Consider the following 27,316-nt stretch of genomic DNA (forward strand, 5'->3'; position numbering starts at 1 on the left):
GATTCCCTGTCTGGGTCAGTTTGACAGTTGGGCTGGTTGCACCTCACACTAGACAGTGACACAAAGGGAGCTGGGGTGTAGTCTTCATTTCCTGTTGAGCCATCTGTGCTAGGAAGGAGGGGAGGAGTGGTCACTCACACCTGAAAGGGCTGTGCCTGCCCTCACACAATGCAGTCTCCAACCCCCTGGTGAGTGTCTGGGGCCTGGCGTGGGCAAGGCAGGATTTCACATTCAAGAGAGACTTTGCTTTGAAGTAGGCCTACTTCAAAGGAGAAATTGGGTATAAGAAGGGCACCCAAAACCACAGACTTTAGAACACTTCTGGAAACAAGAGGAACCTCGGCATGGAGAAGAGCTGAAGAGCTGAGGAAGAAGAGCTGCCCTGCCTGTGACTGTGCTTTGTGGAGCTATCCTGCAGTTGCTGCTTCTGTCAGAGTAAGAGGGAAAAGACTGGACATTTTGTGCCTTCCATCTTTTGAAAATCTCCAAGGGCTTGATTTAGAGCTTGCCTCCTGTTGTTTGAAGTCTCAGGGACAGCAAAAACGTCTCTCTGACAGTACCTGGAGTCTCTGGAGAGACTCCAACTCTGCCCTGTGGTGGAGAAGCTGGCAGCCTAAGAGGAGGAAATCCACGCACAGAGCGCCCTGTGGGGAAAAGATCAACGCGACTCCGATCTGCGGCTGGGATATCGACGCACCATTGGCTTTCTCTGAAAATCAATGCTCACCTGTAACGCGACCAAAGAATCGACGCACAGAGCTGGAGAAACTACGCGCAGCATCACAGACGGAGGCTGGGAGATCACAACCCGTGATCATTGTGTGGGTGGATTTCGGACGCAAACACCGCTGGGTGTGTAAAAACAACGCAAGGCGTTCCCAGACCCAAGAGTGCTGACCGGATCGACGCATCGCTCTCCTGCGGAGAGAAGAAACGACACACCCGACCCGCTGAAAGTAGAAACGACGCAAGGTCTCGTTCATAAGTGAAATCAACGCATCACAAGCCCTTTTTGATGCACACTCGCCCGTGAGGGGTTATTTTTGACGCACCCAAGGTACATTTTCACGCTAACAGTGTTAGTGTGTATTTAAAACTACATGAAGACTCTTTTTGCTTTTTAATTAATAACTTGACTTGTGTATTGTGGATTTTTGTTGTTTTGGTCTTGTTATGTTTAGATAAATATGATCTATTTTTCTAAACCTGTGTTGTGTCATTTTGTAGTGTTTTCATTAAGTTGCTGTGTGTGTTGGTTCAAACACTTTATACCTAGCACTCTGAAGTTAAGCCTACTGCTCGTGCCAAGCTACCAAGGGGGTAAGCAGGTGTTAGCTGAGGGTGATTCTCTTTTACCCTGACTAGAGTGAGGTTCCTTGCTTGGACAGGGGGTAACCTGACTGCCAACCAAAGACCCCATTTCTAACAGAACCAAACTTGTTCTCTTAGAGGTGGGTGATTGGGTTTGAGTTAAGAAACCCATGAGGGTTCAGAACGGGGAGAGCCAATATTTTGACCCTGAAGAAGTGGTTGAAGTATCACAGAAAGGTGTGGAACCTTAAAAGTATAGCATTGTGTCCGAATGAAACGGGGAAGGAGTGTGGAACGGAGGAAAGGAACGTAAATAAAATCCGCTTTGGTTGGAGGAAGAGTTAGAGGGTATGAACTTACAGTACTTACAAAATTCACATGTGACCAGTGAAGCGGACAGTAACCAGGTGGGATATAAGGTAGATGTAGATGAAAGACAAGAGGGTAATCAAAGTTCAGTGGACAATGATACACAAAGAATAGAATGGAGTGTAGAGCAATCTGGTGAATTGAATGTTGAGAAAAAGAGGAGAGTCATACCAGGATGGTTGAAAGACTATGGGGGTTATTACAACTTTGGAGGTGGTGTTAATCCGTCCCAAAAGTGACGGTAAAGTGACGGATATACCACCAGCTGTATTACGAGTCCATTATATCCTATGGAACTCGTAATACGGCTGGTGGTATATCCGTCACATTTGGGACAGATTAACACCTCCTCCAAAGTTGTATTAAACCCCTAAGTACTTTATTGAGTGAGGAATGGAGGAGAGTCATACTTGGATGGTTGGAAGACTATGTTCTTCATTCAAAATATTAATTGTTGTATATGATTTTTGTATTTTTTTTGTTTTTGTTTAAAGAGGGGGGGATGCGCTATGTGGTATGTTGTATAATTACGAGTGGGGCAGGAGATTATGACATGCCAGCATTCCAGTGTCTATCATTCTATGAGGGTTGCTGTGACACCAGACCTGAGCAGACCTGAGCAGACCTGTTCCCTGTATGGGAGAAGCTATGGATTAAACCAGTAAACAAGAATGGTGTCCAGCACATCATTTATTCGTTACTGAAGCACCACTACACTTGGCTTCGGTCGAGTCCCACAAAAAAGTAAAAAAATAAGACAAAGGGCTAGGGTAGAGTCACCTGACCCCTTAGCTTTGGTGCTGGAGTCCCAGAGGGACCATTCCAGGGCTAAAAAAACACTTAAAAAAAATTGCAGCAAACTTGTCATGGGAATATTTTTTATAAAACAAGTGCAGGCTCTTGTGCTTGATTTTAAGAAGCCCCCAGGTGGGCCAGGTCCTGGGGGCATGTAAAATTTAAGGAAGGAAGATGCATGGGGACGCCCTTCTAGGGTAGTTTTATGCCATGAGGACTGCCACCTCCCTGGGGATAAACTATTTATGTATGCAGGGGGCTGCACGTTTCCCCCACAGTCCCAGGAACCACCACCTCTCTGGGGCCAATGTGAAAATATACACAGGGAGGCCACGTGGACCCCAACAGCCCTAGGGACCACCACCTCCCTGGGGCAAACAATCAGTTGTGTGTGGAGGGCAGCTCAGCCCCCCTAAGCCCTGGGGACCACCACCTCCCAGGGACTAAAATAAATCAATGAGGGGGGTCTGGGTACCACCATCTCCTTAGGGCAATAGATGTTGGAGGGGGTCCCTGCGGCCCTCCTAGGGAAGCCGTAGATAGCCGTGGGGACCACCAGCCCACCCAGGGCCGGCTCCTGCTATGCCCCGGGGTGCACACCCCGGGACATAGATGTTTGTTTTGACTTGTTAGGAGCTTTTACAGCTCCTGCCAAGTCAGAGCAAACAGTTCACTTTCTGCAAGTGGGAGCTGTTAAACAGTGAAAAGTGAAGTTTTTATATTTTTCTCTGCACACAAATATATGTGCAGGGAAACAGATGAAAACAGTGCTCCCGTAAGCAGAGAGCTGCCATTTAAAACAGATCCCTGCTTGTGGGAGCAATGTTTGCTCCCGCAGGAAACAGGGAACTGACGAATTGTAGGGGCCTCAAGGCCCCCCCACAATCCTGTAACTCTCTCCCTCTCTCTTCCCTTCCGTAATGGGATGGAACAGAGAGAGAGGGAGAGAATTGCTATTTCCATGGTCACTCTATACAAGTGACTTCAAAGCGTCAAAATAAAATATTTGGTTCAAATGTTAAAGGGAATGTTTAGATGTGCAGCACACCATGGTCACTTCTGGCCTAATGTTAAAGCTCTTAGACTGTCACTCGGTAGACCAAAGGTTCAAATCATTGTATTTCATGGGTGTGTAACTGTTTATTTTTCAGTGTTTTGACTGTTAAACATTCCTAGTGATGTAACATTGAAGTATTTTTCCCCTCAGAATCTGTTGGTTGAATGTCATAGCTAAGTCTGAACACTAGGACTCAGATATGCACATTGAAGGATAAGGGTACTAGTTGAGGTTTGTTTGTGGTCATTTCCTGCTTTACTTTCTTTTCAACTAAAGATATTTAGGCTTCATTCTGAAAGGTAAGCTCACTCTTTTTAGCTGACAAAAACATTTTTATTTTCAATTTGTCTGGAAATATCTCATTCTAAGTAAATCATTAATCAAAACATACATCACTCACTCTTTCAATCTTTCACTTTCTCTCTCCCTTTCTGTCTTAGGGTTGGGTGGTTTAGGGGGTTATAGTTAGGAAATAGAATTATAAAAACAGAAATTGACTTTAAAAACCAACGGTTACAGGTACATTATAATTAGGTTCACATGTACAAAACCATAGAAATTCACTTGTTATAGTTATAGTTATCTCAACTGTAACTCATGCCCTACCATAACTATAACTTGTGCCTTCTATATATATTCACTTAAAAAGCCAAAGGTTACAGGGATATTATAGTTAGGTTAACATTTTAAATGTACAAAACCATAGAAATTCACCTGTTATGGTTAGAGTAACTAACCCTAAGGTAACTATAACTTGTGCCCTAGCCAGGCACTGCTAATAGTAATTTATAGTCAGTTAAAAAAACCAATGGTTACAGGGACGTTATACTTAGACTCACATTTTAAAAGTACAAAACCATAGAAATTCACAAGTGAGAGTTATCTCAAGTAACTATAACTCGTGCCCTAAGGTAACTATAACTCGCCTCATTTTCTTGGCCCCCCTCTGAACAGATCAGCCCAAAACTTTCCAGACAGCAGCTGACATGACTGGCAATTTTTTGGGAAAGTTTTGTGAACATTCATCAAGCGGCGCCCAAGATATAGGCAAGTAAAAAAGGCTATTTAGATAGAAACTATGTCCTAACTATAACTACCTAGTAGTGACTGCAACTAGGTAATATGTATATGTGTAATATATATATATATATATATACTGTATATATATACATATATATATATATATATATATATATATATATATATATATATATATGTTTCCATTAAGCGAGGTCTGTAGAGCCTGTAGCAGGTAGCTGTATTTTGTTAAGTAGGACACACTTCCAAATTGCCATTTTGCTGTGGAGAAAATTAGTAGCCCCTGGGACGAAAACACAGATGGAATGTCTGTGACCCTCAACATGTCTACTACAGCTTCCCAAGCCTGCACCAACTCCCTTGCCCCAATGTCTCCATCAGCTTTGCGTCAAAGGAGCCTTCCCTCGCAGCTCGCCCATTTTTCTAATTCTCTGTGCAGTTAATGTTTTCTAGGGCCCTTAGGGGATTTCAATCTTCTAGTGATCTTTTTTTTAGATAAAATGAAGGCTAGGTCTTGGAACTTGCTGGTGATTTTGGTCTTAGCCTTGCTGGGAAACCAACTCAATATGCAGTGGCCCGAGTGCCAGGAATTTCTTTTTCTGTTATAATCAAGAGCACCCTGGTCACCTCCCTCAAAAATGCGTCCAGCTGCGGACATGGTAACAGCATATGCAACAGTTCCCTGTGGAGTTCTCCACATCATGGGCATGCCACAACAGCTATTTGAAAATATTTATGGATACACTCTGGTGTTCAGTACGCATGAGGCTATATATAGAAATTTATGAGGTTGAAGTGTATGTTTCTTGAAACTTTGGGGATTCTATATACTATTTTATCCCAGTGCTTCTCATCTATCGGAGGCCCCAGGTCATCTCCCCATGTGTTTCTGAGTTTCTTCAGTGGGCGATGTTCCTTTGCTCCTATAGCTCTGTACAGGAATGTCACTGTCTTGAAGATCCCCACGGATAGAGCTATGTAGGAACAGCAAGTATGGGGAGAGGGCTCTACTGTGTCATTGTGCTAATGTTGTCTAATTGTTGAGGAAAGCACTCTGTTTAGTAAGAAATGCCCCTGGGGTAGGTTGAATTCCTCCTGGAATTCCTTGAAGGGGAGAATCTCTCCTGTACGGTAGAGATCACCAACTGAAGTCGCCCCTGCGACCACCCAGTCTTCAAAGGCCCTCCAATCCACACCATGAGGAAGCTCCATTAGCACAGTAAGAGATAAACCTTGGTATGTGTCTTTCATAGATACCGCCCTAAAATCAGTTTTAGTGAGATGGTAATGAGTTTTTCCCCTGGAGAAAGATCTGCATGAGTTCCTTGTTCGTTGGTACAAAGGGTTCCACCTGTCGCTCAGGAATGAGCCTACATGCCAGCCAGAGAACTAACCACTGGAGTTGCACTGCCAGATAATATGATTCAAAGTCAGGCGCTGCTAGGTCACCTTCTAATGTTGGGCTTTTCAATGTAGCGAGTGCCACTCTGTGATGGCCCAACCCCCAAGTGAAGGTAAAAGATAAGGTGTCAAGGTCCCTAAACACTGACCAGGGGATCCAAACTGGGAGCGTCCCAAAAAAGTACAGGAGCCATGGGAGTGCCACCATCTTTAGCAAGGCAAATCTGCCCATCACTGATAGCGGAGGCATCCTTCCGAATTCTATGCAGGAGTGAAAGGATCTGATTGCCACTCTGATGTTTTCTTCCAGGAGATCAGAGTGGTCATGATATATGTTGACTCCCAGATAAGGCAGGCATTGAGGCTCCCATTGGAGCTGGTGAGTGTCCTCAGGGGGGGCATCCTCCCGCAGCCAGGGGGAATAGCTGTGACTTCCGCCAGTTCACTCGGAGGCCAGATGGGGCGCTGAAGTGCTCTAGCATTGCCCTAGCACCGTCCAGCCCTCCCTGTGCATCTTGGAGAAATATCAGAAGGTCATCTGTATATGAGGAGATTCTGTACCAGTGTTCCCTAACTCTTATGCCTCTATAATTCATCCTGGTGTGCACCTCGGCCTCTAGAGGCTCCATAGCCAAGGCAAAAAGCAAGGGAGATAAAGGACATCCCTGATTGGTGCCCCTCTTCACTATGTAGCTGTCAGAAATCATGTGGGCTGTCCGGACCTGTGTCTTGGGTTTGGTGTAAAGTAGCTGGACCCATTTAAGGAAGCCTTGCCCAAATTTCATATGGTACAGTAAAGCATAGAGAAATTCCCACTCCAGGCTGTCAAAGGCTTTCTCTATGTCGAATGTGAACACCATTGTCAGGTTGTAGTCACCCACTTTCATAAGCATCAACAGCCACCTGATGTTAAGAGCCTTATTGCGAGTAGGGATAAATCCAGCCCGGTCGACATGGACAAGCCTCTTCATGTGTGGGAAGAGCCTGGTCGCTAGACTCTTACTCATTATTTTGTAGTCCACATTTAACATGGACAGAGGCATATAGGCCATCCGGTCATTCGCTGGCTTCCCAAGCGTCAACAAAGGGACTATTACTGCCTCCGTTGTGGAGGATGACAAGGTTTCCGACGTTCTGGTTGCATGGTATAGGGTCTCAAACTTCGGGGCTAGAACTTCCAAATAAGTGGCATAGAATTTGGTCAGTAGGCCATCCACCATAATCTCCTGTGTCATGATCACACTCCCCAGTTTGTTTACTTCCTCTAGGATCAAACCTGACAGAGGCAGCTGGGACAAGTAAGTCTGGACCAGTTGTGGGTCCTGTTGGACCATTTTTTTATACAGCTCAGAATAATAATGGTAAAAGCAGCCATTAATACCCTCCTGAGTATATATGTGGCTACTGCCTTCTGTCTCAAACAGAAGCCAGCCAACCAAGCCAGGAGCGAGCTCGAGAAGTCACGTTCGGCATGCGTTCGGTCCATATAACTCCAGTAGTCCCTCTGCTTCAAGAGAGGATGATATAGGTTAGGATTTTTAGGGCGGTGCTTCTTGAAATCCCACAAAGTCGATTCTGCTGTGAAGATCTCAGCCAGCAAGGTCTGTTGAATTCTCATAGATGAGCAGATGGAATAGCCTTGTGAAACTGTCTTAAAGGTGTCCCATTCCCATTGTAATAAAGAGGAAGTTCCAGTGTACTCTAGAAAATATTGCATCATTTGTGCCTTAATGCTCTCTCTAAATGCCTGGTCCTCCAGGGATTCTGGCTTTAGCCTCTACGTAGGGATTCTGGCACGGGTCGATGCCAGGTCAGGGTCTGGAGAAGTGGATAGTGATCAGAAATTGTCCTTGCCAGGTATTGAGTACTGAACATGACTGTGTGCATTTGGGGTGCATAAGAAAGCATCCAATCTGACATGCAATTTGTGTGAGCCTGAGAAGCAGGGGTATTCACAAACTCCCGGATGTTGTTCTCTCCATGTTTCCATCAGCCCCCACTTTGTTTGCCAGTCTGAAAATGCCTTAGCTAAGCTAATGGCAGGTAAGTCCAGTAAGGGTGGGTGCGATCTATCTAAGTGAGGATTTGATATGCAATTGAAGTCACCTCCAATTATGGCTGCATGTCTAAAGTACGGCCCAAGTATATGCGAGAGCCCTGCCAGAAAATATCTCTGGTCTGAGTTGGGGGGATAAATGTTAATTAAGATGATGTTCCTTCCCTCCGGTCTGCCCTCTATGCTGACATAACAGTCTGAAGGGTCGATAAATTGCTGAGTTAACTTACACAAATGAGGACTCCCCTGGCAAAAGCTGAGTGAGACGTATAGTAAAGCTGCGCTCTCCAGCTCCATTAGAGGGTGCGCCCCTCTTGCTCCGTTAGATGAGTTTCTTGGAGGAGTGCAAATGGTATGCGTCGCCCATTGAGGTAGGCCAACACTTTATATCTTTTAGATATAGAACTTTATATCGTTTAGGTATAGAATGCATACCCGTGATATTCCAGGAAAGGAATCTCAAGGGTATATGTGTTGTCATTGATGATGTTGTGTGATTGACGATCACCCTGCTTTCTCAAGAGTGAGTGTGGGGCAGGGTACCCACTAAGGCGTGTTTGTGCAGTGTAGGAATAGCTGTGACTCTCTAGGCCCAATCTGTAACTAAACCCAACTATATCCCAACCCCCTTATCCAAACAGTAATATACCCGGTCAATCTCTGCAGAGGACTTACAGAGTAGTGCTTGAGTGTGGCAAGTTCAAAGATTGTAAGACATCCACCCTCAGGCCCCCGTCCAACTCATGCATGAGAATGAAGAGTCCCAATTCCCCCCAAGGGTCCATCACCTGTGACTGTTAGCCCCCCTGATAGGTCATGAGAATTATATTCATGTAACGTCTCTCACAGGAATCTCCACACCAATTAAATAATATAATCAGATGTCCCTAGTGTAACGTGGGGTAGGTACAAGCTGAATGTGTCAGAGTCACTAGGAAGGCTTTCCAGATAGAAGCCATCCACATGTCCATCTGCTAATGGGGATGATGGGACAGGCCGTGCCACTGAGAGAGGCCTCTGTCTCCCTCGCTGGTTTCTGCTCCACTTTGGCTTCTTCTTGGGTCGGGCTGCAGAACTGATAGACTTCTGTCTGCGGCCCCTTCTCAGCCAGTGTTGTTTGGGTAGGCTGCATGCCCCGCTCAGCCCTGGCCGGTGGTCCAGCCACTCCCAGATCTTTTGTGCAGTCTTGAAGAAACAGACACCCTTGGTGGTGACAACCCAGAATCGTGCTGGAACGAGCATTCCATATCAGAGCCCCAGCTGGCACAGTTTCTGTTTGGCCCCTTATAATATTGCTCTTCTATGCTGCACTTTGCGGGAAAAGCCTGGATAAATGTGCACTTTGTTGTTGTATACCTAGATGTCTCCTTTCTTGTGGTCCTGAGCCAAGAAATAGGCCCTCATTTTGACCCTGGCGTTCCCACCGACAACAGGCTGGAATGCAGACCGACACATTATGAGTGTGGTGGGTAGGTGTCTGACAACCCACTATATCTCCACTCATAACATCAGGGCGATTGGAGCCGCGGGGCTGGAGATGAGCATTTCTGACCCGGCGGACCACAGAAGACCGCCGACAGCATTAGGAGCCGGCTTTACACCATGGTTTCCATGGCGGTAGGGAAAGGCTAACGGTGAGAGGGAATATCTTCTCTGTCACCGGCAGACGACTCCCCCCAGCAAGCACTAGACCCCCCTCCAGCCACAGCACCTTCCTCCCCACCCCTCTCCCCACATACATGCTCACAGACACCCACAAGCACCACGCATACCCCATTCACCTACACTTTATTCATACACGTATTCACTCACACTCATCCATACACGCATTCACTTCAACATTCATACCCACATTCACTCACATGCATTCGCTTCAACATTCATGCAAGCATTCAAACACACATACTGACATGCAGAAAAACCTGCATTCACCACAACACTCACACTCGCATACACGCTTACATGCATACAAACACTCACTTCAACATTCAGACATGCAGTCTTTGTCGATTCTCTACGCAGTAGTGAAGCCAGCCCCGTTGAGGAAGAATCATCTTTATATTCTACACAGAGCTTATATCTAGCCGGCGAAACTTTCTTAGTTAAGTTTAAGAAAGGAGAAGTGGTTAAATGTTTGAAATGCGGTAGTGTAGGAGCAACAGATGTTCATATGTTTTGGGATTGCCCCGCTATCCGTTTGTTTTGGGAGGAAGTTTTTGGTGTGGTATCATCTATGTTGGGCTGGGAGATTACTGTATCGCTCCCGCTGATTATATTTGGGCAGCTACAGGAAGAGGGCATAGAGAGTAGGGTGAGTAATGCTAAACTTAAATTTTAGTTTTATGTAATTTTGTTGGGTAGAAATGAAATTTGCAAAAACTGGATTAAGGACTCCCCTCTGAGTTATATGGACTGGCTCAACGCAGTTTTTCGCATTTCGAACATGGACTTGAATACGCGGCGTACTACGACAAATGCGGAACTGTGGTTGCCTTTGTTAAATTTGGGGGGTGTTTTATGAATAATTTGAAATTTGTTGGTTTTAAATATTTGAAATTGGCTTGTTGTTTATCGTCCAATGATTATTCACCGCTCGCTACTCTTGCTTGTCTTTTAAAGCGGACAGGGATATATAATGGTGCCCCCTGGCTTGGGTCCCTCTCTTATCTAGATGGTGAAAATGGTGTACGGTTCAAGAGGTGGCTCAAATGCGGCTTTGAATGAGGACAAAAAAAAAAAAAAAAACATTCAGACATGCATAAAACCATGCATGCACACATTCATACACCCATGCAGACACCACACACTCACACACGCACATACAATACCCATCACCCTCCCACCCCCCTCCGCTGTAGAACGATCACCTTCCCTGGTCTTGGGAGAAGATTGTGCGGCAGGGAACGGGAAGGGGCGCTTCCACTGCCGGCAGCATCCCGCCAGTAGGACACCGTCAGGACGTATTATTGCCCATAATACAGCTGGATTTCTGCCCAAAGTGTGACAGAAATCCGGCAATACCCGTGATATGGTGGGTGGAAGACTGCCAGCCTTGCTGGTCTCCTGGCGCCCATGGCTTTGGTGTCTTCTGTGAAGACCGCCAAAGTCATAATGGAGGCCTAAATCTCTATCTAAGTACTATTTCCACCACTGGGTGGGGATGAGCTCCCGGGGCCGGTGCCCGTGCTGGCATTTTGTGGGACCGCTCCAGCACAAAAAAATGTGTAGAGTCCCTCTCTGCACCGTAATTTCTTGATCCAGGTCTCCAGGTAATCAAGCATGCTGCCACCTTTAAATTGTTCTAGAAGTCTCACCAGTCTGATATTGATCCAGCGGGATCTATTTTCGGTGTTCAGATCTTGGATTCCAACATGGTGATTTTCTCTTGCACTGCAGCCAGCACCGGAGGAATGTCTGTCAACTCTCTCTCTCTGTGGTGGCGACTGTTTCTGCCAGTCGGGAATGCTCATCCTTAAGCAACCCCAAGTCTGCTCCCAAGGAGTCAATTTTAGTTTCCAGTATTTCTCGGGTTGCTGTTATGGGTTGGAAGATGTCTTGCAACATTGGGTTCCCAGGTGGACCTCCAGGAAGGCACAGCCACGCTAATCCTCCGAAGTGCAGTCCTCTGCTCCTTAAGCCATACTGCTCGTGGCCTCCCTTTCTTGCTTCTTTCCTACTTTGCCCATGCTGATAGCAGTCCCCTATAGCATCTGCCAAGGAGTCAGCAGCTCAGGTGCCACTGTGCTTTCCCCGCTCAAGTGTCAGAGGGATCATACTCCACAATCTGATTTCTTCCTCAGTGGGATGTGTGGGACAGCCCAGACGTGGGCAGCATCTACTTTTTCAGTCCCAAGCTACTGTTGATGGGCAATTGTTGGCCGTGAGATGTAGAATTCATGCCATCTGCACCCCACTTTGGAATTGCATCAGCGCTGCAGGCTTATGCTGAGTTTAGCGATTCTATCATCATTTTTGTGGGTGCATTTGGGGGCCCCGTATGGGATTTCATGTCCCTTGGGCCCCAATGGGCCTTCCGATGCCTTGCATTTCAAGCAAAAAGGGGTGGGGGCAGATGAGTCCTCTTTGGGTATTTGGGAGATCAATGTCCTGCAGTGACCTTCCCTGTCCCCTCACTCTGTGCCAGAGTGATTAATGGGGGCTTCTAACAATATAGCCTGCTGTGTGTGTAAGGCTCCCTGTATCAGTTAAATGCTGTGCCTTCAAGGAGGGCCACTAGGGGCAAACAGGAGGCAACAGGGTCTCCCGCTCAGTGTCCACTGGATTCCCGGGGTGTTCTGATGTCTCTCAGGCCACAAGGGGCCCCATGCATTCTTGCTGTTTTTCCAGGAGTCTTGTATATTGGCCTGGCACCTCGTGGTCGTACGCCAGGTGTGGCAGGCCATTTTTTTCCCCCTTTAGCCTGTCACTGCTTGAGTTCACCGCGCACCACTGGGTTTAGATCAGGCCCAGGTTCCCCTGCCTGTGCGCAGCCCCCAGGGCTCCGCTTCCTCCCACCTTGCTGCAGCACACCACCTCCTTACCAGTGGATCCATGGCTAGCGGCACTCAGGCTGCGCTTTCTCCAGGGCCTCACTGGGTCGGTTGCCTCACTTGGCCTCACACCTGCAGGCTTCCACTTGAGGCTGCCGCCAAGCCGATATTCTGCAGCTCTGCAGCTCTGCCCCCTGCACAAGATTCCAGGGAGTTGGGCGGGCTCACCTTCAGACAAGGGTCTCTGGCAGCATTGTGTCAGTCAGTGCTGGCCGAGCGGCAAGCCTCGATCTGGCCATCTTGAGTCGCACTGTGCCGTATCCAGGGTATTCCCTGCTTCATCCTGTCTCACTTCCGCGGGCTGATGACGGTGTTACGGGGCTTCCCAGACCCATCAGGGTGCTATAAAACTATGGCTTTTCTTGTTTGCTGGGAAAATTACCATCAGGATGGGGCTGGAGGAGCTGAGGTAAACAGAGCTTGCACTTCCTGCTGTTTATGCCATGTCAGGCAAGCCATGCCCATCAATGTATGCAGTCATACATGTGATGGATGCTTTTACATTTGTATATCAACTGTAAGAAATAGTGTTCAGGGCACACTTATGTCTTGTGTGAGGCTTCTGATCACAGCACACACAGGCGATCCCACAGGTCAGTGTTTCTGATGAATTAGACCAAGAAATTCAAGTAATATATCTGCTATGTTGCTGTCCAGAATGTGTCAACATATGATACAGGCAATACACAGGCCCTCATTATGACTTTGGCGGTCTGTTCAGCATACCACCGAAGCCACGGGCGTCAGAAGACCGCCAGAGCTGGCAGTCTTCCAACCACCATATCATGAGTACTGAAGGATCTCCGCCACAAATTAGGCAGAAATCCTCCAGTATTCCTGCTGGTGGTCCGAGGCGCATGGGCGATTCCATCAATGTTCCAACCCCACCAAAAGGACTAGCCGTAATACAGCCTGGCGATGTCCTGATGGCAGGGCGCTGCCGTCGGTGGAAGCACTTGTTGCCATTTCCTGCCAGACTACCTCCTTGCCGGATAAGGTAAGACGATCGTCCGACATTGGAGGGGGGTGGGAGGGTGTGGGGTGTTGTGTGTGCGTGCGTAAGTGGATGTTGACTGCGTGTGTGAAGGTAAGTGTGTCTGAATGTATGTATGGGTGTTGAAGTGAGTGCGTGTTGGAATGTCTGTGTGAATATGTGTATGGATGCTTGTGTGTGAATGCATGTATGGATGCATGTGTGTGAATGCGTGTATGGATGCGTGTGAGTGAATGTGGGTATATCAGTGGTTGTGAATGAGTGTATGTAGGGTGTGAGTGGGTGTGTGTGTGCGTGTACATGTATGTGGGGGAGAGGGGTCTGGTATGGAAGAGGGTGGGGAGGGGGTTCTTGTATGGAAGGTGGGGTGTTGGGATTGCAGGGAGTGTGGGGGAGTCATCTACCGGTGACAGGAAAGAAATTTCCTGTCACTGGTAGCCTTTCTGCCAGGGTTTTTGTGGCGGTGCCAGTTCTTGTCCTTGGACCGCCAGGATCATAATGAGGGCCACAGTCTTTTCTGGTTTCCTTAGGTTGAAATAATCTTAAAACAGGAGGAAGCGGAGGAAGGGAGGGGAAGAAAAAAACAGGGGAGAGAGTCAACAAATGTCAAACTCACAGGTCTTGCCGCAGTGACACATTATGCTACAAAATGTTCACAATAAGAAGATACCTGACCCAGCAGGGCAGTTGAAATTACCATGATTTTTAAGTGGTGTGCGGAGTACCTTCCATATGCATGTCAGTTACAGTGGTGTTGCCTTGAGCAGTATCTCTGTGTTGAATGGAAGTGTGAAGATCAACCAGGATAATGTCCCAGTGAGCTGAGATGGGTATTTATGGAGTCCCACAGTATACTTGTGTAGTGCCAAGCTCTCAGTCTGGGCCCATATAGAGATGGATTGTGGCCAAGCCTCTACTGGTGGGGGAGCATAGGACTTCCACCAGTGGGTAATGAGGTGTTTGGCCATTAGGAGTCCCAGGACTAAGAAACATGTAGTGGCTCTATATTTTTTGTGCCTGCGATAAAGACCCATAAGGCATACTTCCCAGGTGTATAAGGCAGGTCTCCCTGTGCATATGGATAAATGCTGAATGACCCAATGCCAATAGCGCCGTAAAGAGAGACAGGCTCATAACATATGAAGGAAGTCGGCACCAACTTGATCACAATGAGGGCAAGCTGCATCTCTTCCGTGGAAATATCAGTTAATTTTAGCTGGGGTCAAATATTCTCTATGTACAACATAATATTGTTTAAGTCGAAACCAAGTGTTTCGAGGTACATATGTTGGACCTGCTAACAGTGCAGCCCATTCCTTGTCCTTACAGGGACATGATAGATCTGTTTCCCAATGCTGGCAAAGTGATGTGAGTGATGTCGCAGTATGGAGGCGTAATGAGTCAGATAGCCATTTTGTGAGATGGTGACCCATGCCCTGCACATGCAGGTATTGCATGGTCAGATGCATTTTGGGTTCATTTGACATGTCCCCCCATTTATGCCCTAGTGTCCCGACTAAGGAGTTGTACACAAGGAAACGTCCCAAGGGCAAGCCTGCATCAGCCATTAATGACTCATAGGGAACAAGGGTACAAGGGTGCCACCATAGTAGAGGTCACCCAGCGTGTGGAGTCCTGCCTTTTGACAGGTGGACAACTCCATCATGGGCCATATACTGGGGACTTATTTACAAGTTAAATGTTTCAGTTAGGGATACGATAATTTAACCATATTTAAAGGGTAGTACAGGCACTTTACCCTTCTTTAGTTGTGGTAAAGCACACAGAGTTCTAATGCCTTCAAAAATAGGTTCTATAAAAAGGGAAAACAATCTGGACTATCATGGCCTGCAACCCCTCTTATATTGCAGTCTAGTTCACCATTGTTAGAAGTCTGCACACCCACAGCCAGACTCCAGGCTAAGGATTTTAAAAGTTTAAAAACAAGACAGCAGGCCTTTTCCACCTATGCACCCAGAATCTGAAACACTCCCTGTATCCGTCATGAATGCCCTAATGCTGCTCTAATTTAGGAAGACTCGCTTCTTCAAAGAAAACTACATCACAATGCATTACCCATCCTCAACCCACCTCAGTCTCCTCTCGTCTGTTTTCATTATGCTTGTATTTGATCATGTACAGTGCTCCACTGCGTTTTGGCTAGGCTTGCGCTATTGAAATAGCATATACACACATATATACCTATATCTGGGGTGACCATGCAGGAAAGGTGGACCTGCTACAGTGCAACTCGAATAATGCCTATATTGTTAAAGCAGATTGGCTGTAATTTGAAATACTGAACGATATTTGATAATGAGGATCAGGAACTGGCCACCACATATATTTCACTCAGTTACAACTCCCTTGCATACTGAATCTCAAAGGATCCACGTTCACAAAAAGCCGAAAGATGATTCTCTGAGGTAAACGTTCACTGTTAACATCTTTTCTGACCTACATACACAACTTGAGTTCGAATACCGCAATACAATTCAGTCAACTTATTATATACAGCATTTCAAGTTGGTGAAAAGTTAGTATAAAGTACTATATGTAAAAATATGTTACCAACAGCAACAGTACGCTCATATGTGTGTAACCTTGCTCACCACAAGCTTATTTACAGTACTAACCAAAACAATGTTTACTTAATATTCAACTTAAAACGTAAATGATTCTTACTATTCTATGCATTGTTCCGTTTTATTTTAAAGTTGGCATAAAAAATAATACAGCTCCCTCCAGTACGAAATTAATTTTAAAATAATGATTGTACATAAGCTGCAAAGCATTTTTGAAAGACATGTACAGTCCTAACCTCTGACAGATAGAGAACCATATATCTTCTAATTGGTTAATATTTGAAAACTTCTTATGCAATTAGTGCTTTAAATTACACTTAACTTTTCTGGTTATTGTCTTAGTGAAAACTTTTCATTGTTTTTGGAAGCAGATTAAGAAGAAGTTAATGGACCACACCAAGAAACACGAATCACTTTTCCATACCGTACAGAACAACAAGAAACCATCAGAGGAAAAAGAGACGCAAAAGGTAATCTAGCAGAGATGAACTCTTGTTCTACGAAGTTGATTATTTAAATAAAATAAGGGGCATGTTTAAGAAAAGTGACGCTGCATCCAATGCAGTGCCACTTTTCTTGCAACCCTTAGCACCTCCCTAATGACATGTGTTCACCATAATTAACAGACAGAGCAGCATGGTGATAATTAGGGAACTAGCGTAAAAAAAAAAATTATGCTAGTTTGGTGCTTTACAGGATTAGTGCCAAAATGTGGACACTAATTGTGCAAAGCACATTGAGGCCCATTAGAAATAATGGCATGCCTCTTTTTAACGCCTGCTCTGTGCAGGCATTAAAAATGCTGGTAGAAATGGTGCAAAGAAATCTTTTAGATTTCATTGAGCAATTTTTGCAGGCCCCCTAATGGGAGAACATCCCCCCTTGCATACATTATGCCGGGTGTAGGCACAATGTGGCGCAAGGGGTTACAAAGTGGCGCAATGCATGCATTGCGCCACTTTGTAAATATGGTGTGGCATTTTTGTCAAAATCCTCCAGATAGTCGTCAAAAAACGACGCTAATGTTTCAATATATGGAGCTAGACCCGCCTAAATGTGGCCCAAAGTTTTACACCCTGGAGAATATATACATTATAATTGATTTGACGCATGTATTTCAAATGAAATGCATCAACCTCCATTATTATCAAGGGCCGGATTCTCAAATATTGCTGTGTGCCTAACTACAACCTTGGACCTCGGAAAATCCTGTTATGTACCGTAACTCCTGCAATGGCTCATGTCAGATTTATAAGTCCTGCAGCAAACACCACATACCCAGCAATTTTCCAATAGGTAAATTTAGATATTTACAGATGGAAAAATGTCTGGAAAATACTAAGACCCAGAGTAGGTAGTAATAATTGCACCTAATAAAGTTCGAATACCCTGGTGTCGGACTTTATTTGATGCTTTAGTTATCGGACACCAGGCATCTGGAATCAAGACCTACGTGTCCAAACATGTTGATTTTGCACACACAAAAACGCATTCCTGATTCCTGGACTGGGTGCATTTTCGTTCTTTGAAGTGCATTTGTGAATACAGAAATTCTGTCAGTGTAGTGGAATTTCCACGTTTTCAAATTTATGAGTATGAGTTTGTGGGTGTTCCAGTCCGGATTGCCCTGTGAAAGAGGCTGACCACAACAAACGTGTAAATTTGTGGATATTAGTAATAATTTCCATGGCGGTTCCTATTCCAGGGGGAGTACCCTCACATGCTTTCATAGTGGTAATGTGGATGGATTGTGGGGGATATGCCTTCATGATAAGTTTACAAAAGCCATCTATGCTGCAGGTAACTGAAGATTAGGTGCTCACAGTGCTAAATGTGTGCTGGCAATTAGAGTGCCGAGTCCCCGCCCTTCATTTTTCTAGCAATTAATAATTTTTCTCCGGACAAGTTAAGTACTAAAGTGATAACACTCCATAGGTTCCCCAAAGACCTGAGCCATAGCCCTGCTTGATTCACACCACCTGAGCTATCTCCTGCTTGGCTAAAGCTTAAACAAGATGAGGATAGTGCAGACACTTTTTCTTACCTGGTTCTTATGCTGTGCTCTGCTCATCCACATGTGTTGCCACTGTCAGTCTGTAGACCAGTCTGTATGTCACATGTGCTACTCCTGGAATCAGTAGGACCAACATTCACCATCTTTCACTGACCATCAGTTGCAGCTCTGCCCAGCCCATGCAGCAGTATGCACTTGCTGCTCCTCCCCATGCACTTCTCATCTCATGATGATTATAATACGTATGGAGGACTGGGTAAGTCCCCATTGGGAGAGCTGCACAGGAAAGACCATTCACACAAGTTATCCACTTCCAATGACTGTCACTCAGTGACAACCCAAATTTGCCTGGTTGTAGCCTCAGAAAGGGTAGGGTTTATACGTTTTACTCACAGCAGGGGTATACAGTGGTCTTGCAGAGATATATTTTGTTTCAAGAAAGACCACTAACTCCAATATTTGAACCACCCTTTTCTCCTAAATCCATCTGGTCTACAGCTTTCACTCCATTTATTCACTGAAAGCAGGTATGCACAGAAGGGGGCATGGCCAAGCAAGATGGCAGAGTAGTTGCTCCTTGCACAGCTCACACCAGTATTAATGTGAATCTGACTGTATTCTGAGCCATCAAGGAGTACTGAGACTGGTGCTTGCCCCCACATCCTGCACCAGCATGGACTAAAGCCCCTGGCCTATGGGGCTACTGAACCACTGATGTGGCAGGCCCATCTCTGCGAAGAGAAGCCGCAGAAGGGTGTCACACAGGGAAAAAGTGTTGAGATGTCAGTAAACCCTGGAGGATGCTGCCACACTGGGAGGATTACCTGCAGTGGGACCCCAGTAATCTCAGAGAATGGGAGCATCAGTGGTGTAACAAAGGTCCCTGCAGCCCCGATAGTGCAGGGGGCCCTTAGCTTGAGGGTCCCCCTCAGCACAGCATCTGGCCTGAATGAGTCCAGAGCGGGTGTCCCTCCCTGTTCTTTGCAGAGGAGCCTCCTCGAGTTTCATTATGCCACTGGGAAGCATGCAAATATGGGCCGAGATCGGTTGCTGCAAGCAGACTGAGGTGCGATAGCTGTGGGTATTCCTAAAGGAGCGAGAGTGATTGGATCTGCACCCAGAACTGAACACTGGCCTGGAGAGAAGAGACCCCGGTGTGAGGTAACCACTGTGCCTTGGGCAGACGGCTTGGACGTGGACGGCCTGAGCTGCGGCGAGTTAAGAGGCCCCACGGGGTGCCTGCATACGATCCTTGGAACAGCGAACAACAGCACCAGAAACCCTCAGTATGTGGCTGCAGTGCATGGAGTGTGAAGCTGCCGGACCTGGGTGGACCCAGTTTTCCTGTGAAGATTTTGGTGGGTGGTAGCAGCCCTGACTGAACACTGGTGGACCCAAAGTGGGGGTCACTGAAGTTAGACGCCTAGTCAGCTGGATCTAGTGAGGGCCTCAAGTGCAACCCCTGGGTGATTGAGGTCTGCATCATGGTTGGTCTCTGCCAGAGTGGCATGGGGGCCTTAGCTAACAGGGTGGTTCAGCCTGGAGTACACAGCCCGAACTCACATATTATTATGGGAAAAGAGAAGTCCACCAAACCTGCACAGGTCAACAAGATCGTGAACTACACCAACTCCCTACACTCTGAGGAGATAGTAAGGGACCTGTCAGGGTAGCAAGGGGCACCTGTGGACTCGCCCCAACCCTAGTAAACCTGATGGCTGCCACACAGGGATCTGGGGAGGAAATGTGATCTAAATAGATTCTGTGGCAATTGAAGACAACCTCCTGAGAATGGATCTATGGAAAGTGATAGAGAGAGTTAATGCAGCTGAGGAGAATGCCACAGACTTGCAACGAGAAGTGAGATCCCTGACAGAATAAGTGTCAACATTGCAGAAGTTGACAACGAGCTTGGAGGAAGGGATTGAGGACGTGGTGGGAAGGACCTGATGAAAAAACTTGAGGTTCCTTGGGTTTCCGGAGAAGGCAGAGTGACAATCAGTGGAATTTTTTTTGGAAGACTGTATTGGTAATACACCACGCCCTAAATGACTGTCAAAATTCTCTACAATTGAACAAACTCAAATCAAATCAAATCAAATCATTAACATTTATAAAGCGCGCTACTCACTCGTGCGGGTCTCAAGGAACTAGGGGGAAGGGGTTACCGCTGCTCGAAGAGCCAGGTCTTGAGGAGTCTCCGGAATGCGGAGTGGTCCTGGGTGGTCCTAAGGATGGTGGGGAGGGTGTTCCATGTCTTGGCCGCCAGGTAGGAGAAGGACCTCCCACCCGCCGTGGAGCGGCGGATGTGAGGGACGGCGGCGAGAGCGAGGCTGGTGGAGCGGAGAAGACGGGTGGGAGCGTAGAAGCTGAGGCGATGGTTGAGGTATTCTGGTCCCTTGTTGTGGAGGGCTTTGTGTGCGTGGGTGAGGAGACGGAAGGTGATCCTTTTGCTGACGGGAAGCCAGTGCAGGTGTCTCAGGTGGGCGGAGATGTGGCTGTTGCGGGGTATGTCGAGGATGAGGCGGGCGGAGGCGTTTTGAATTCGTTGCAGACATTTCTGGAGTTTTGCGGTGGTCCCAGCGTAAAGGGTGTTGCCGTAGTCCAGGCGGCTCGTGACGAGGGCGTGGGTCACGATCTTTCTGGTGTCGGTGGGGATCCAGCGGAAGATCTTCCAGAGCATGCGGAGGGTGAGGAAGCAGGAGGAGGATACGGCGTTGACTTGTTTGGTCATGGTGAGAAGTGGGTCCAAGATGAAGCCGAGGTTGCGTGCATGGTTTGAGGGGGTCGGGGCAGTGCCAAGGGCCGTGGGCCACCAGGAGTCGTCCCAGGCGGTCGGGGTGTTACCGAGGATGAGGACTTCCGTTTTGTCTGAGTTCAGTTTCAGACGACTGAGTTTCATCCAATCTGCGACGTCCTTCATTCCATCTTGCAGGTTGGTCTTTGCGCTGGTGGGGTCCTTGGTGAGGGAGAGTATCAGATGAGTGTCGTCGGCGTAGGAGGTGATGATGATGCTGTGTTTGCGTCGGCGAGGGGGCTCATGTAGACATTGAAGAGTGTCGGGCTGAGCGAGGAGCCTTGTGGGACGCCGCAAATGATCTCGGTGGGGTCTGAGCGAAAAGGAGGGAGGTAGACTCTTTGAAAGCGGTTGGAGAGGAAGGAGGCGATCCAGTCCAGTTCAAACTCACCGAGTGTTGGCCCCGCCAAGACCCGGGATGAATCCAGGGCCCTTGTAGCATGCTTGTTCAATTTTCAAGATAGCTGTCCTATCCTACAACAAGCCTGGGGGCAAGATCCACCTCAGTTTGAAGGGAAACTATGTCAATTTTTTTGGAATACACGAAAAAGGTGCAGGACAATGCAATAACTTTTGCTCTGTCGAGAAACGCTTAAGGGACGTTAACCTGAATTACAGCTTGATGTACCCTGTGAAACTGCAAGTTCTACATGGAGAGAGAGTGCTGTTTTCCTTCACTCCAGAGGAGGCGAGCGACTGGGTTGACACTCTTGCGGGGGCCCTCAGTCGGGGTGCCAGGGGATAGGTGTTGCGGAGCCGCACAAGCGGAGAAAATCTGTGAAATTGCTCAGACAGACCTTGTGCACAAATAGCCTTGATAGTTCACAGCAAATGGGGCAGATTGTGGCCTGCCCTGATGGCACACTCATGGACATGGTGTGGGACTTGAGAGACTAAGGGCCAGATGTAGTATGCATTTTGCATGGTGCAAACTGCGAAAATCGCAGTTTACGCCATGCAAAATGCCGAATGCGATGCACATTCACAATTTGCGAGTCAGTACCGACTCGCAAATTGTGAAGCGACTCGCAAATAGGAAGGTGTGTCCCCTTCCTATTTGCGATTCCCATCGTTATGCTAAATTGCTTTGTGACCGCGAATGCGGTCGCAAAGCAATTCGCAGTTACCACCAGTGTCACACTGGTGGTAACCCATTCGCAAAAGGGAAGGGGTCCCCAGGGGACCCCTTCCCCTTTGTGAATGTTGCCAAAAAGGGTTTTTCAGAGCAGGCAGTTGTCCAATGGACCACTGCCTACTCTGAAAAACCTAAACCAAATGGTTTCGTTATTTTTTTTATTTTGCAACTCGTTTTCCTTTAAGGAAAACGGGCTGCAAAATAAAAATAAAAACTGCTTTTTTGAAAAAGCAGTCACAGACATGGAGGTCTGCTGACTTCAGCAGGCCACCATCCCTGTGAGTGCAGGGAATCGCTATGGGGTCGCAAAATGCGACCCACCTCATTAATATTAATGAGGTGGGTCTTTGCGACCCCATAGCGACTCGCAGACTGTGTCTGAGACACCGGTCTGCATCCGAATTTGCGATTCGGAAATTCAGAACTTGCTACATGTGGCCCATAGTTCTGAGGTGGAGAAGTGACCCTGGTACTGGCAGCAACAGTAAGGATTTGGGGTCGCCTTAACCCTGCACTGGGCAGGTATAGGAATCATTGCTTACCTGAAGACGAAAAACTTGAGGGATAAATAATACTGACTGCTCGGCAAACTTTACTGAATGTATCAATCAATCAAAGAAACTTATAGAGTGCGCTACTCACCCGTGAGGGTCTCAAGGTGCTGGGGGGGGGGGGAGGGGACGGGAGATCACTGTTCGAAAAGCCAGGTTTTAAGGCCATTCCTGAAGAGTAGGAGGTCCTGGGTCTTGCGGAGGTGGGTGGGGAGGGAGTTCCAGGCTTTGGGGGCCAGATAGGAGAAAGATCTGCCTCCAGTGGTGGTGTGTTTGATGCGGGGAACTGTGGCGAGAGAGAGGTCGGCGGAGCGGAGTTGGCGTGTAGGAGTGTGGAAGGTCACTCTTTCGTTGAGGTAGGTTGGGCCGGTGTTGTGGAACGATTTGTGTGCGTGGATGAGGATCTTAAAGCTGATCCTTTTGTCTTTGGGGAGCCAGTGGAGGGATTTGAGGTGTGGTGAGATGTGTTCATGGTGGGGGAGGTCGAGGATGAGGCGTGCTGCAGAGTTCTGGATTCGCTGTAGTTTGCGCTTGAGTTTGAGTGTGGTGCCGGCGTAGATGGCATTGCCGTAGTCTAGTCTGCTGCTGATGAGTGCGTGGGTGACGGTCTTTCTGGTTTCTGTGGGGATCCATTTGAATGTTTTTTACAGTGTGTGGAGTGTGTTAAAACATGAGGAGGTGACGGCGTTGATTTGTAGGGCCATTGACAGGGAGTACATGTATGTACCTGTACTGACCAATAAATTACTTTCATGTGATGTGTGAAGTGTTTGGACGCATTGAATTACTGTTAACAGGAGAGCCCTATCTGTTTAATCTTTTTTGCATAGGGAATTGGGCGGTGGATACTGATTCTTTGCCTTCCTATTGCAGGGCAGGGTTGTTTGGAGTTGCTGCCCAAGGGGGGCGGGAGTTCTGAGGGACTTATATTTTAACTTGTTTTAGGGAATGTTGAACTCCTCTTGCATAACACTGCGTTTGTTTTTGCTCCTGTTATCACTACGTAGATGGCCCAACAGAAGGGAAGCGAGAAGGACTGTTCTAAACATGATGGGGAATGGCGGGCAAATTACGGAAACATCATGACATGGAATTTTAGAGGCCTGGGAAATTTGGAAAAAGGTGTAGGGTACACACCTACCTAAAAAGATAGAGCATCTATAGCTTTCCTGCAGGAAACCCGTGTCTTGGGGGACTGTGTGCCCAGTTTGCACAAGAGGTGAAAAGGACAGCTCTCTAGCACATTTTAGCAGACTAATAAAATTAACCTCTTCTTGGATCACATCATGGTTGAAACATTAAGGGCCAGATGTAGCAAACGTTTTGAACGTCGCAAACAGCGAATTTCGCTCTTTGCGATGTACAAAACCCACATCGCGATGCCCAATTCCTGTTTTGCGAATCAGTAACCTGGTTACTGACTCGCAAAACGGGACTGCGAGTCGCAAATATCAAGGGGTGTTCTCCTTCCTATTTGCAGGTCGCAGCGCAATGCTGTTTTGCTTTGTGACCGCGGTCGCAAAGCAATCGCAGTTACCACCAGTGTCACACTGGTGGTAATCCATTGGCAAAAGGGAAGGGGTCCCCAGGGGACCCCTTCCCCTTTGTGAATGGCTTGGAATTTTTTTTTTCAGAGCAGGCAGTGGTCCTATGGACCACTGCCTGCTCGAAAAAATGAAATTGAAACGTTTCATTTTTTCATTTTGTAATGCATCTCGTTTTCCTTTAAGGAAAACGGGCTGCATTACAAAAAAAAAAACTGCTTTATTTAAAAGCAGTCACAGACATGGTGGGTCTGCTGTCTCCAGCAGGCCACCATCCCTGTGAGTGCTGCGAGTCGCACCGGGTTGCAAATTGCGACCCACCTCATTAATATAAATGAGGTGGGCCTTTGTGACACCCTTGTGAGTCGCAGATGGTGTCAGGGACACCATCCTGCATCCTGAATTGCGACTCGCAAATTGCGAGTCGCTCTGACTCGTAATTTGCGAGTCGCAATTCAGGACATACCTACATCTGGCCCTTAATGCCACATTTAGCTTACCATAGGGAGTTGGCACAAAGATGAGCCAAAAGGGGTAATTTTCTCTTTAGCATTTTACAGTGCCCTTGTGTGTGTCCACGCTTCACCAGCCACCAGAGTTTCCAGAAGTCGAGCCATCTGCGGGCTGTCACTTGGCAAGCTAATCAGCCAGTTCAATCAATAAAGCTGTGAGAACGTCTATTGATTTCTGTCTCTGGCTTTGTGTGTTAAGTGTGTTGCAATTTTAGCAGCACAATAGATTGTTCCACAGCATATATGTTCTTGAGATTAGAGAGGGGAGAAACATTTTAAACAGCGCAGCCAATGTATTTGCATGCGTTGGTGTGGTTTTATATATGGTTTTTAGAATTGGGAAATCCACTGGTCTAAATTGTTCTGCTCATAGATCTGTAGTTTTTATTTCATTTTTCCAATTGATTGCATAGCTCATACTCCACCCAACTTGAGTTTCAGAGAGCTGTGCAAACATGCTATTGATTTCCAAATGCATTGTATGGGCACAGTTAGTAGAAACTGCTACCAGGCAGGGCTGGTGGAGCAGGGCAGTGAGCACTCCGGGGAGGGGGTGGGGAATAATTGAAAAAAATAATGTCCTTACCTGCTGCCTCGCCGCTGCTGCTTCCGCTGTCTCTCCTCTGCCGATCCCTCCACCTCTTTGCTTCCTTTGCACCTCTCCCCACACAATCCAGATGCTTCTCTCATGCTGTTACCCAGCATGAGAGAAGCACCAGGATTGGCCTGAGTGGGCTGAAATGATGCTCAGGGAGTGAGTATGGCCGTGCACTTGTTCTCCACCCGACTGTGAAACACAGCTGAGTGGAGAGTTCTAAGTGCGCATGTCAGTTTGGCCAGCCTCAGACGGCCAGCCAAACTGACATGCACACTTAGAGTGCAGCACTAATCAGCCTCCCTCCTGACGCGGAGGAAGCTGGCCCTGACCCACCCTAGACAGCAGAAAAATAACATGATAATATTCTATTATCATTTTATTTTTCTGCTGTCTTATTAGCAGTGGGGCGACGCTCTTCCGCCATAGTGGAGGAGCCTCCTCTGGGCACATTGTTGTAGAAAAGAGCAAAGGTGATGGAAAGCAGCATGTCTGATTGGAGAGCAGGCCTGATGGCATACAGGATATAACAGCAACAAATGCTGTTGAACTAGACCAGATTAGCAATAGTTATGAAACTGCAGATCAATTCCACTGGCGGAGTGGTGGAATTTATAAATAATTTCCTGTAACAAGAGTAATGCAGAATTACCAAATTACTCAGATTCCGCCAGCGGAATCAATCATTTCACCAGACCTAGTGGGAAGGAGATCAGGGATCTGTGAGTGCAGCCTGCCTGGTCCACTTGCAGTGAACTCACCTAGACCAGCAGCTGCTGTTCCGACACCTACAAAGGGGTGACCTCAAGAACACTAGACTCTTCGAGTCTGCAGGTGCAGGCAAGATGGCATTCATGCCAGTCGGGCCAGGCAGAACTTGCTGTCTAAAATAGTGTGTCCATGTTTGAACTATTTTGACTTTAGAACAGTGTGGACTCTTGAGACTTGGACTACTAGTGGGGCATACCCTGGATGTTGCCAAAAGTGAATGGGGAATAACCACTATCACTAGAGTGAGGAGGAAGTGTGACAGGGAACCACCCAAAAACATTGGAGCCCTGACTTCAGTGGGATTGCGTAGTTGTTCGTGAATGTCATATTTTTCATTTGCATTGATACCAGTAAAAATAAAATGCTTCTCTTTTTTCATAAAAGTGAGTATTTATCTGAACAATTATTTGTTGCTGCTGCTGTCGGCATTTTGAGTTGTGAGCCTGTGTTCACTCCCCCGTATCCACCTCCCTCATTGACGTCTTAGACTGATCAACCAGGATACTACTGAGAGTGAGTGCAGAAGGAGCGCTTGGCCCACTTGCTCAGGATCTAACTGGGAACCACTATGTTGGCTGGTAGGATGGCCGATTTTATGATGAGCCAGTAAATCTTGAAACAGGAACTGGCAAGAGCTAGTGGTTCCAATAGTGCACATGCACTTCTTGTTGTCACTGACCCATCAAGTGCCCTTAGCAGGACACATAGAGATTAGAAAAATCCAGGATAGGATGGACCCTGTGTTCTACTGGACAGGTACGTGCAAAGATACAGAGAGGTTCTGCAGAAGATCTCCATAAAACAGGAGGGAGGACTAAGGCACCACTAGTGCCTCCACTAGTTGTAGGTGTTTCATTTGAGTGGGTAGAGACAGGCATAATTAATCACATTCAGGCAACAAGTATATCTTGCTTGTGGTGGATCATGCCACCGGGAACCCTGAAGCTGTGCCTCAGAGCAGCATGACTGCACTTGTGGTAGCAAGAGATCTCATGGGGATCTTTTCTAGGGTCCAATTATCAAGATTGGTAATTTCAGTCCTCAGAGCCAACTTTATCTCATACATGAGAGGAATGTGGGAGAAAGCTGGTGTGGCATTCCACTTCTCCACAGCACACCACCCCCAAACCAATGGTTTGATGAAGTGGTTTAGCAAGAAACTGAAAAACATGATGTGAACTCTGCCGGAGAACCTCAGGAGGAGGTGGGCTATTCCTCTGCCATGTCTCTTATTTGTCTAC

At 47.0% G+C, this 27,316-nt stretch overlaps 1 protein-coding gene across 1 annotated transcript in view; it reads left to right on the forward strand.

Moving 5' to 3' along the window:
* NOSTRIN (nitric oxide synthase trafficking) overlaps positions 1-27,316 on the forward strand; it is a 554,795-nt gene that overhangs the window by 177,482 nt on the left and 349,997 nt on the right. Inside the window, exon 7 of the mRNA XM_069221364.1 lies at positions 16,528-16,626. Within this exon, the coding sequence (XP_069077465.1) occupies positions 16,528-16,626 (99 nt within the window). The remainder of the gene's footprint in view (positions 1-16,527; positions 16,627-27,316) is intronic.

This window comes from Pleurodeles waltl, chromosome 3_1 (genome assembly GCF_031143425.1).
Source record: "Pleurodeles waltl isolate 20211129_DDA chromosome 3_1, aPleWal1.hap1.20221129, whole genome shotgun sequence".
Classification (NCBI taxonomy): domain Eukaryota; kingdom Metazoa; phylum Chordata; class Amphibia; order Caudata; family Salamandridae; genus Pleurodeles; species Pleurodeles waltl.